At 43.6% G+C, this 12,191-nt stretch overlaps 1 protein-coding gene across 3 annotated transcripts in view; it reads left to right on the top strand.

The window, feature by feature from the left end:
• Positions 1-8,789, top strand: part of SMC5 (structural maintenance of chromosomes 5) — a 100,412-nt gene extending 91,623 nt beyond the window's left edge. Inside the window, exons 25-26 of one of the 3 annotated variants that reach the window (XR_007245100.1) lie at positions 7,407-7,840; positions 8,349-8,776. Coding sequence is in view for 2 of the 3 variants with exons in the window: in XM_048503837.1 (XP_048359794.1) it covers positions 7,407-7,447 (41 nt within the window). In the remaining variant the exon portion in view is untranslated. Of the gene's footprint in view, positions 1-3,971; positions 3,992-7,406 lie in introns of those variants that run through there. The other 2 variants (XM_048503837.1, XM_048503840.1) reach the window with 2 other exon arrangements.
• The last annotated feature ends 3,402 nt before the right edge of the window (positions 8,790-12,191 follow it).

The raw sequence follows: 12,191 nt of genomic DNA, 5'->3' as shown, positions 1-12,191 counted from the left end.
CAGGGTTGTGGTACGGTTCCTAAGGAGAAGTCTCTTTCAGTTTACTGTGGTCCATATCAGACAGCCTATGGTGGATACATTTGCTTCAGAGATCAACTATCAGGTGGAGAGGTTCTTCTCCAAGTTCTTTCATTCAAGAGTGAAGGCGATTGACGCTCTAACAGCAGAACTGCCAAGGATCTACTAAATGTATTCTGCCCTCACACCAGTTCTACCAAAACTGCATTGGAGAACCAGAACTAAAAGCACAGATCATTGTGCTGAGTTGCTGACCCATGACCTCTCCCCTTGCTGTCTCTCATTTGCCATCCTCAAGGAACTAGCCGTAATTCCTCCTCTCACTGTACCACTAAAACTGGACATATGGAGTCAGGTCCAGTTTTTCAATTGCAATGTCAGTGTTTCAGACTGTGGTCTGGGAGTTGTGTGGCTAAGGTTCCTAGCTCTTAGCTATTCTTTTACAATATTTTATTTATTTATTTATTTATTTTTTAAACTTTTATACCGCCCCATCCTCTAGGGGCTCTGGGCGGTGTACAACATAAAAACATGGTAAAACAAGTCACTAAAATCTTTAAAACAGCGTTAACAAACATTAATAGTAATAATAATAGGAGGCGTCCAACCAGCCCCGTATTTCATTAAGATTCTCCCAGAGGAAAAGAAGGGGAGGGGAGGGAGGCGAGCCACATTGGATGGTAGCCTGAATAACAGGCCGACTAGGGCACCTGGGGCACCATTTCAGCGGCTGGTCCCTCCAAAAGCTCCAGAATAAGGAACAACTCCGCTTTTACAGGCCCTCGCGGAACTCCATTAAGGTCCCGCGAGGGCCCGGACGCAGCCGGAGGAAGGGTAAGTTCCACCAGGCCGGGGCCAAGCCATAAAGAGCCCTGGCCCGTGTGGGCCAGCCGCATCATTGAGGGGCCAGGGACTCACTAATAAATTCAGCCTCCGTTGAGCGGAGAGGACGTGAAGGGAAATAGGGGGTGATGCGGTCCCGAAGATCACTTTAGGGCCCCAGGCCGCTGTAAGGCAGCCTTGAAGGTCAACACCAACACCTTGAAGCATTGATCCTGAACTCCACCAGGAGCCAGTGCAGTTGGAAAATGCAATACAGGCTGAATGGGTGATAAAGTAAATGGCTGCTTGCCTGTAAGTAAACCAGCTGGCCGCTCGCGTGCTGGACCAGCTTTAGTCTCCGGATCAAACGCCGAAGGGAAGACTCCGCGATAGAAGCGAGTTACAATAGTCTAATCTGGAGGTTGACCGTTGCATGGATCACTGTGGCTAAGGTCTGGCTTGCAGGAGAGGAAAGGAGCCAGCCTCCGGGCCTGATCGGAGGTGGAAAAAAGGCAGCCCGGGTTGTATGGGCCCACCTGGGTCTCCATTGAGAGAGACAAATCCAGGTGGACTCCCCAGGCTGGCTGCATCGGAGGGGGTTGGCGCCAATGTGACCCCCTCCCACACCGGTGGCTGGAAAATCCTGTCCCTCTCGCTTTGCTGACCAAGCCAGAGGATCTCCGTCTTCGATGGATCTCAGTTTTAACCTGCTCTTGCTTCGCTAAACCAACCAGCAAGAATCTGCCTCCAAAACAGTGCTGGAGAGCCGCAGGGGCGGCGTGCTCTCCATCAACAGAATGAGCTGCGTGTCATCAGCGTACTGATGACAGGTCAGCCCAAAACTCCGTACCAGTCGAAAGCAAGGGGTCGCATTTAGATATTAAAAAGCAGCGGGGATAATAAAGGCCCCTGGGGTACACCTAATCAAGTGGGCACTTCTGGGAGGCCTGTTCCCTCGCGACCTCTCACTTGCTGACTTCAATCCCGGAGACTTGACGAGGCAATCCATTGGAGGACCAGTGCCCCGCGACTCCCAGAGGGCGCTGTGCAGGCGGTGGGCTTCAAAAGGTCGTGAAGGCGACTCCCATCAAACGCTAACGGTGAGGTCTAACAACACTCAGCAGCACCAATCCGTACTTCTCGGGTCAGAGGCTGAAGATACGGAGCATATCTGTGACAGCGACGCAGAACAGTCTCCGACAGCTGCCCAGCACGGAAGCCGGACTGGAAGGGTCGAAGGCCGATGTGTCATCCAGAAAACCTTGAAGCTGACTCCAACACTACTCTTATAAATTTCACGCTTCCCCAGAAACGAAAGATTCGAAATGGGGCGGTAATTGGCCAGATCCCTCGGATCTAACGGTGGTCTTTTTAAGAGTGGGCGGACCACTGCCTCCTTCAACCCATCCGGGAAGACTCCTTGCTCGAGGGAGCCATTGATGATACCCAACAGATGGGGTCGTAGCTCCACCCTGCAGGTTTTTACAAGCCAGGATGGGCACGGATCCAGAGGACAAGTAGTAGGTCTAACAGCAGCTAAGCTGACATCCCACTGCCTGTGCACCAATCACATTTACATAATCACTGGAAAGGCCTTCCCAGGCTGTGTAAAAGAAAGAAGACCAACCTTCTGAGATCCAATCTTTCATTAATCTTGGAGTTCTTTCAAGAAAGTCATATGTCGGGCTTCAGAAAATTTATGTTAAGAAGATAGGTTGTAGCACTTGCCAGTTTTGCCATGTTACCAGAAAGTTCAATTTCTGTGTCACTCCTATATTCTGAAGGGAGCTTCCCAGTTGGATTCTCATTAAGTATATATTTTTCAGACCTGGAGTTTACATATGATTTTAACTGCACTTACAAACATCCATTTGAACCTATTAAGGACATCTCTCCAAAGTGACTTCAGGTGAACACATTGTTCCTAGATGCAATTACCTCTGCCCGAAGGATGTCAGAAATGGAATATCTCTCCATCAACCACATTTGTGCTAATTACAAGGACAAATAGCCATGTGGTCTCATCCCACCACTGAACTCAAGGTGTGTGATCCAGATTGCACATCAACCAGGAAACTGTGTACCTTCATTCTGTTCCAATCCAATATATCCTATGGACAGTTATAGCACAATCTTGATATTAGGAGGGTGGTCAACAGAACCAGCCTCATTAGTAAGTCAGACTTCTTTTTGCTTCCATTAACCCACTGGATGAAAAGAAACAGTTGTCCAGGGCCACTATAAGTTCCACTCAGAAAGTATGGATAATTGAAGCATTTAGACCCATTAGTTGGTCACTGCTCATTTAGTCAGCTCTTCATAGACTAATGTGGCCTTGGTTAAACATGCTTTGGTGGAAGAAATATGCAAGCTGCAAACTAGTCAACAGTCTCTACATTGTTAGATGTTACAAATCACATACATACAGTTCGGCAGATGCAATCTTCAGACAAGGGATTCTGCAACGTGTAGCAGACATATAGATGGTGACCCACCCATCAGATAGAGACACTGCTCTCGAAGGTCTCGAGCACAATGTCCTCCTGCCCCAGAGGGAGAAAGGTTCATTGGATACTTATCACTGGATACTTACCATGCATGAATGATTTTTCTTCTCTGAGAACAGCAGAACATCTTGGCCCTCCCAAAGTCACTGTCTCTGTATTCTTTAAGTTTTCTGCTTCTTGTCCCTGCGATGTTATTTTTCTAGTTTTACACCTGTTACAGTGAAGTCTAGTCAAGTTGTTGAACTGCTATCAAAGTTACCTGAACTGAAAAAGGGTGACTCCCACTACAGGAGACAGGAAGTGGAAAGAATTTGTTCCTGCCTCCCTGAAGGAAGGGCTGGGAATCACCTCAGCAAGCTATCCTTCAGTACTCAAAGGAGAAGGACCATTCATGGTAAGTATCTAACAACCTTTACCTCTGTCTTGTCTGGATTCATCTTCAGTTTGCTTTGCCTTAGCCTCCTGACAACAGTTTGAAACACCATTTCAGAACTAAGGCAGATGCATCTAGAGGCTTGGATAATAAAATGTCGAGCTAGGTTTCATCTGCATATTGATAATACCCAACCCCAGAGCTTTGTACAAACTTACTCAGTGGCCTCATATTTATGTTTTGACCTGCAGGCTGAGATAATAGGACCCTCTGGCACCACATTAGACAAATTGCACCCAATTGATTCTGGTGGAAACTCTGTGTCTGACCAAAAAGAAACAAGTGAAACCATTAAAGGACTATGACCTTAATACCAACCCTGTGTTCAGTGGATAAGAATGGAGTGTCAACGGTATCTTCTTAGCAGCAAGGAGAAGTAGGATGGGTAAAAGGGGGTAAGGATTCTTCTTTCCACTATATTTATATAAGAGAATCAGAGATAAGTGAATATTATTGGAACTGGAAAATTCTTCTAGGATGGCTTCTCTCTTGACAAATAGTGGAAGTCCTATTCATTGCCATCACTGCCACCTTGTAGGCCTGCAAATGGGCTTTATGACATGCTCTATCATCTGATCAATTTGAGTCTTCTGCCAGTGTTACTTTAATCATCTTCCAGCCCCCTTCAATCCAGTGAGTCTCTGGTGAAGAAACAGGAGTCTCTTTGACTCTCAAAAGCTTGTATCCTGAAAATCTGGTTGGTCTCTAATGCGCTACTGGGTTTGAATTTAGCTGTTTTACTGCAGACCATGGTAGCTACCCCAGAGGCAGAGCTACCAGGGAGCAGGGGAGTCTCATGGGAAGTGTAGTTCCCACCAGGCCATTTTCAGCCTGAAGGGAACAGGCCGCTTCTCCAGCCTGCACTGTTTCACTAAGGTAAGTGGGGGGGGGGAGGGCATGGGGAGCAGGGAACTGCGGGATGGGGTGGAAAACACAGAGTGTGCACCAGGCGCAGTATGGCCCAGCTACACCTCTGAGCTACCCTCTGAAGTTCTTGGTTAATCTGTTTTTATAAATAGGAAGCATAATGAGTTATATAAACAACAGGCGCTAACCTTGGTAATGTCTCTGGAAGATAACTGTAATTTAAAATTCCCCAGGGAAAAAGTTGCCCAGTATATTTCCAGTGATTTGGATCATACAAAAGTGGCTAAAACTACCAAAATTGTTTTGGAAAGATCCTGCTGAACATTTTCATATGTGTGTGCTTGGTGGAGGGGAGAGGTGGTAAATTTTACTTAGGTATGTGGGGAGGGGCAATCCTGGAAAAGCAACATTTCAGGCTACAGTGGGAGGGGAATATTAGAACCTTTTGTTCTGCTGATAAAATCCTTCCCAGTAGTAATTTCAGGTGGGAACCGAGCTGCTGTTTATGTTTTGTGATCTTAGAATTATAACTCTCACATGACACGTGAAGCCAGGTCATAAGCAAAGCTGCACTCTTCCCTCAAAGGCCTTAGAAGAGAGTAATTCTATTTAGGATTGAACTGTAAATCTTTGAATACTTATTGAAGAAGCAGAAGACCACTGGTGGTGGACATGCTGTTACAACTTCCCTGAAGTCACTCCTGGATTTGTAGTTTTATGAGTGTGCTGATAATTTCTGGGTAGAAATTCTTAGCTCCTTTTTGTTCCCGGGATTCCAGGCAACCCTCTATAAGGTGCTTATATGTGTAATGGTACTAATATGGAAGGGAAGGGACTTGGGAGGCTGAGAACATCTTTGCCAGTTTTTTGAGATTCGAGCCCAGTTTATGCTCTTCTGTTGTTGCATATATGTAGCCTGGGTATGGCCAGAGGTTTTGAGATTTAGCATGAGCCAAAGGGCAATAGCCTGTGGCTGTTATACTGACTGAACCGGACTAGTGAAGCCAGTAACAACCTAAGATGTTGCAGCATCATAGTGCATATGCCGTTGTATTGCAAGTTGCTTTGAGTTTCCAGATATGCAAAAAAGGCGGGATATAAACGCTGAAGGAACCCAGTTCCTCATATTCATCTTGGTGGCATCTTTTTAAAACAATATTTTTGGCCACTGCATTTCCACAACCTACTGATATCCTCATATCTATCATGTGAGATGAGAGAAACTGGTGCCATTCTCTCTGTAAAGAGCTAACTCTGCTGTCTATATAGTGTACCACCCAAAGCGAGGTTCTTGGAACCTCAGGGAAGGAAGATAACGCATGGCATTTCCCAGAAATTTCACAATGAGGAGTAGGTACTATGCAACCAATGACAGAATAGGGTGGAGAAATTACAGTGGAAACAGGAAACAAGGAGGAAACAGATTGTAGTTATGGTGACCTAGGGAAGAGTCTAGGCCTATGGATCAGAGTGAACACCAACTCCACAAGGCCTGACTTCCTGGAAATATATCTGGAACTTCTGAATATCAGCTTGGGAGGGTATTTACAGTTTGATAAAAAGATGTCCTTGCAGGATGCTGTTTCAAATACTGTTTCCTCCCAATATATATGTGTGTGTGTGTATGTGTGTGTGTATACACATACGTACGTATGTACGTACGTGTGTGTGTGTATGTATGTATGTGTGTATATATATGGTAGATGCTGAGATATATAGTAGATGCTGAGATTACAGTTTTTCACCAGATACTAGCAGGAGAGGATTTCTTAAGCTATTTCTTTCTTGCAGTTTGTTCTGTTTTTAATTTTTGCTAACAATGTGATCTCTATTACCCAACCCCCCACTGCTTGCAGAAGGAAAAGATTCAGACTCACTCACACAAGAGGAAAAGCAACTGCTAGTAGAATTTTAGCACATAACCTGTCAGAAGGGAAGTGCCTTTCCATTCACCCACTCTCCAGCATTTTACTTGATAAAGGAAAAGAATATTGGCCAACAACAACAACTGGAGCAAGGGTTGGGGAGGGACTTAATGGCATTAGACTCTACCTTCCAAAGAGGTCATTTTCTCCTGGTGAACTGATCTCTGTTGCCTGGAGATCAGCATAGCAGGAGATCTCCAACCACCATCTGGATGTTGGCAACCCTAGCAAAATCACTTGCTATCCTCATTCCTTAGTGGTGATAATAATGATAATAATGTTTATTTAACTTTTCATTTTGATAAATGAAGTGAACATACTTTAGTAATGCTGCAAACTTACTTGTCGCAACACACTGTGAATTATTGCATTTTGAAAGTATTCTGATGTGCTTTATTTCTCTTTTTAAACACTCCAAAAGCATACATTATCAAACTGAATTACTCTTGATTATAGAGAGGCTACTTAAAATAAGTTCAGATATAAATACTGCAAAATTCTACAGCCTGAATATTTACACAAAGAAGTGGGATTCCCCCTGCCCCTGGGAAGAGGTCAAATCTAATTTTATGTTTATTCTTAGAATAACCATGGAATCCTATGTAGGGTTACTCTAATGTGAGCCCACTGAAATGAGTGAGCTTAAAATGGAGTAACTGTGCATTGCACTGCCAGTCAACTAATGGACAGGTGTTCACATTGTGGGACAATCATATAGAGCATATGCTGAGCACAACTGGCAGCTTTTGCTCAAGAAAAACTACCCCATTCAAGTCTGGGCCAAGGTCATGAAGCTGAAAAGAGTCTGAGATGGCTTCTTGTCTCTCTACCTAGGAAGAAGAAACGAATACCTTAAGCTGCCTCCAATGGAATGATGTAAAAGAGAAACGTGCTGACCTCAGACTGAATGAATGAATAATGGATTGGGATTCAGGTCAGAACCAGTGAGCAATTCTAAAATAGAGAGAGAAAAGCCATTGTGGGGTTAAGCAGAAGGGAAAGAGTAAGAACTGATATCCTTTTTTGTTATGGAGAATCAGCAAGGATCAGCAAGAATACATGTGAATCAAGACAGAATTAACACAGTTTCTTCCATTCGTTTAGATGTGTAGATAAACTGTATTTCAGTTTCCTATTTATCTTCATGATAACATTGTTGTTTTCATGTTGCAAATAGAATTTTGGAGGTGAGAATACACTGACAAGCCCAGTGAGTCCACAGCTGAGTGGAATTGTAGGTCAGACTTCCTAGTCTCTTTTTCAGCAAGGTATGTCTGGATTCAGAGAAACACAAAAGCAATGTGGTATGTAATGCAAGCCTTTATATTATTCCTTTTAACCCCTGCCATGGAAACCAGAGATGGAAGAAATGCAGGGATCTTTCCATACAGGATTCAAGGAGTAATAGTGTTTGCGTGATTTGCTGGGAAATCTACTATAAGCTTTCCATTTTGGGAAAAGATGGGGAAAAATCAGTGAAACAGAAACAATTTTATGTAGTTGTCTTGGGGGATTTAGACTATAAAAACGTGTTTAATTCTATGACAACAGGACTTTGGTTTATTTCATGAAATCACAGGATAAAATAATACAGGGTTGAAATTCCTTTTGTACCAAAATCTTAATGATGAACTCTGAACCCTATACTATGTTCATGTTGAGAAATCCCACAAAAAATTAGTACTATTAGCTGTGATTTGCTAAACAGGCAAAATGTAAAAATGGCACAGTAAAAATGGCACAATCACCGTAGACGTCCCTGTTTTTCAATTATAGGGGTGAATCTTCAGCACCAGCCACAAATCCTGATCAGAATGGCAGCAAGATTTCAGATGTAAGGAAAAGCAGAATGGTACACTACGACCCAACCAAGATGTCAGTAGCTAAGTTGGTTGGTGCTTGGAAAGGAGACCTCCAAGGAAGACTCTGCAGTGGAAGGCAATGGCAAACCACCTCTGCTTAATCATTTGCCTTGAAATGACATTGATGGGGTTGCCAGAAGTCTCTTGTGACTCACCTGATCTTTACAGCCATGCCCCCCTCAAGATTTCAAATTAAAATGCTTAAGAAGATTTTAAGTATCAAGGGCTGTATTTCTTTGAGGCTTGGAGATTTTTTTCTTGCATGATGTTTAAATCATTTAACTATAATTGCATGTTTGTTCTGTACTGTATTTATTATTAATTAGAAAAGAAAGGCTTTCTGTTTTTAGTGTTTTCTAAGATCCACCAACTTGGCAGAAATTCGGTTAAATCTGGGAGCATTCAGATTAGGTAAAAAAGAATCAGAGTTCAAAATGTGTTTAAACAACAAGGTGGAAAGTTCCTTGCACAGCAATGTTAGAAAGAATTACACCTGCTTAACCCCATTGAACTTAATGAGACTGCACTGTTAGTACAAAACTAGCATGGGACTGCACAAGTAGTAACAGAGGTAGTAACATAATCTCATTTACACATAAACTATTTTAAAATATACTACAGAACTAGTTACACATAAACTATTTTAAAATATAATGCAGAATTAGTTCAATTAGCATACTTACTACTGGTAGGAAATAGCAAGCATTTAAAAATAAAAACCTTCTAAATTAATTTGACCTCCTAAATTTATTTGACTGCTTCCTATGACTTTCTGCTCTATGGTGGTGAAAGTACTGTTAAGTCACATCTTATTTATGACAATCCTATTGAGTTTTCAAGGCAAGAGGCGGTTGTTTGCCATTTAGATAGCAATTCTGGATTTTCTTTGTTGCATCCGATCCAAGTAGTAACCAAGGTCAACCCTGCTCAGCTTCTGAGCTCAGGCTAGCCTGGGCCATCCAGGTCAGGGCTTTCTACTGTGTGCTGAAGATGTTTTCACACATCATTAAATTCTCATCATAGAGGCTTTGGTGATTTTTGTGCCATCTGAAAACTGTAAGCTTAGTGAATTATGGGTTTAATGTGAACCCTGAGTAGTTTGTAACAATTTTTTTAAACAGTCATTCATAGGTCGTTTATGCCTGTACTGCTGATGGTGCAGCTATGCGCTTCTCAGTGGGGTTTTCCGTGAATTTCCCTTTAAAAGGGAAGTCCCCAGCTGTGCCATTTTGGTCCATCGTTTTGCCTGCCTGCTGTTTCTTTTCCTTGTTGGGAGGTTGCCTGCAGCCTTTTTTGGGGAGTGCCCACTGATTGACTATTCACTATTGAATTATCAGTAGGTCAGCAGTATGAAAGTGAAAACAACAGCATGACTGGAAGAGCTATTGGGTGGGTGGTGGAAGTTAAAAGAGAGTGAGAAAACCTGAAGAGAGAGTAACACATGGCCATCTCTTCGCTTTCCCTGTGAAGGCATGGGCAAAGTCCAATTTTATCTGCTTTTGGAAACCCTGGGTATTCTCTGATCTGTGGGGAAGTGTGTTCAGGAGCAGGGAAAATGTGTGTACAACCAAGAATCTGACCTAAAGGGAATGTTCTCTCATTGTGGAGCAGACCACAAGTGCAAAAATGGCCTATGTGTATGCAACTGAGAATCTGACCTGAGGAGAATGTATGCTCACTGTGGAGCAGGCTACAAGTGTATAAATAGCCATAGTCACATACATACTATTTCAGGCCATAAAATTGGCCCAGAGAACTACTTATTTTGGGCTGATGATTAGCAGGGGGTGACACAGGCAGCCATGCTTGACCTCCTTGTCCCCTACCCTGCAGCAAGATGTGGTCACCATGGAGAAGCCAACACCCATTCTTCACGTCCTCCTTGCACCAAGGCAAGGCAGAGAGGGGGAGGCAGGAAGCCACCACCCATTTTTTCACCTTATGTTGAGGTGAGGTATGGTGAAAAGGTGGGGTGAAGGAGGAAGGGGGTAAGTATGAGCCCAACCCTCTGATGGGAGGGAGGGGAAAAGCAAGCTCTTTAGGAAGTAGAATAGTTCCTGGAGCTATTGCTTATCACAGCAGACCTTGATGCTGTTAAGTGGCAAGGGGTATGCAACAGTGCTTGTTAGCCCCCCTCAACCAGCTGTGCTCTCAGGCTGCTTAGTGGACAGGCTGGCTCTGAATCCAGTTTCAAATTCTCACTCTATCTTGGAAGCTTGTTGGCTGACCTTGGGCCAGTCATTCTCACCTACCTCACAGGGTTCTCGTAAGAATAAAATAGAGGAAGCTAAAATGTTACAAGCCACTAGTAGCAAAGTTATATGTGCACAAATGCTTAACTTTGGCTACCTTGTGTTTTATATCTGTTAATACTTTATTGTGCAAAATGTTTACTTTTTTTGCACTTACCTTGTGATTTGTGAAGGAGCTACCCCGATATTCCTATTTTACAAACAGAACCCCGAAGTTGAGTGAGTGTGGCTTTCCCATGCCAGTTGCTATGTGGGATTTGGAGTCTCTGGATGCATGTTCAACAATATTCGGTCAAACGGGTCATAATAACTCTAGCAAATCTGTTTGACACAAATTAAAGATATTTTGTCTAATACAGATGTACTATGAGGAAATGCATAAAACAGGCTGAGACTTAGTTACCCAACCAACATTTTTTCCAAGATGATTTGATGGCTATATCTTTAGGAGGGAAAGCTCACAAAGGAACCTGGTGGGCCACTGCGAGTAGCAGAGTGCTGGACTAGATGGACTCTGGTCTGATCCAGCAGGCTTGTTCTTATGTTCTTATGAAAATAATACAGTGGGTGAGGCCTGTGCATAACTATTGGAAGAACATTCCGAGCATTCAGTGGGTGGGCAAAAACAGAAGAATGTGGAAGGGAGACAAAGGAACTGATATTGGTGTCCTTGGTGAGGCAAAGCAGGATCTGAAGAAGAAGATTTATACCCCACCTTTCTCTCCTGTAAGGAGTCCCAGAGCAATTTATGAACTTCTTCCCTTACCACAGCAGACACCTTGTGAGATGGGGGTGGGGTTGAGAGGACTGTGACTAGGCCAAGGTCACCTTACATGTGTAGGAGCAGGAAACAAATCTGGTACACTAAGTAAGAGTCTGGTACTCATGTGGAGTAGTGAGGAATTAAACCTGGTTCTCCAGATTAGGGACCACTGCTCTTAGTCACTACACAACACTGGAGATAGAATGCAAAGAAGGCAGGTTTGTTTATTTGGAACTATCCTAGTTATGTGGTATTCCTGTTAATCTATAACAGCACTTTAGGAAGTAGAAGAAATCTGAATAGGTCATAAACACCGTTTAAATGCTTTTGAACTGGAGGTAGTTTCTTCCATCAGGTGAGGAGGCTTAGAAAGGCAAACAAACACTTTGCTATTTGCCTCATCAGGAAAATGGCCACCTTTAAACAGTTCTCACAGGGAATTTTAGCTTCCCTAACTCTTCCGGAGTCCCCATCATACTGTTTACAGAAGTTCAGCAACATTCTCCCATTCAATGCAGAGCGAATATTGGTGGGGCCGCTCTAACACACTGCACTGCAGGCTGCAGATGTACGTGCACCGGAGCCACATGCTGTTCAGGCAAAAGTACAGACATCGCCCTTTTAAAGCTGTTCTGCAGGCAGCAGAAGGGAGGAGGAGGAGAAGGAGTGGAGTTCATCTGAGGACACAGTCCCAGTTCTCAGAAATCCCTTCGCTGCTGGAACATCGAGCTCCCTTTACTGC

This window comes from Sphaerodactylus townsendi, linkage group LG07, assembly GCF_021028975.2.
Source record: "Sphaerodactylus townsendi isolate TG3544 linkage group LG07, MPM_Stown_v2.3, whole genome shotgun sequence".
Lineage (NCBI taxonomy): Eukaryota > Metazoa > Chordata > Lepidosauria > Squamata > Sphaerodactylidae > Sphaerodactylus > Sphaerodactylus townsendi.
The sequence above is the reverse complement of the archived record's forward strand: the minus strand, read 5'-3'. Positions and strand labels throughout refer to the sequence as shown.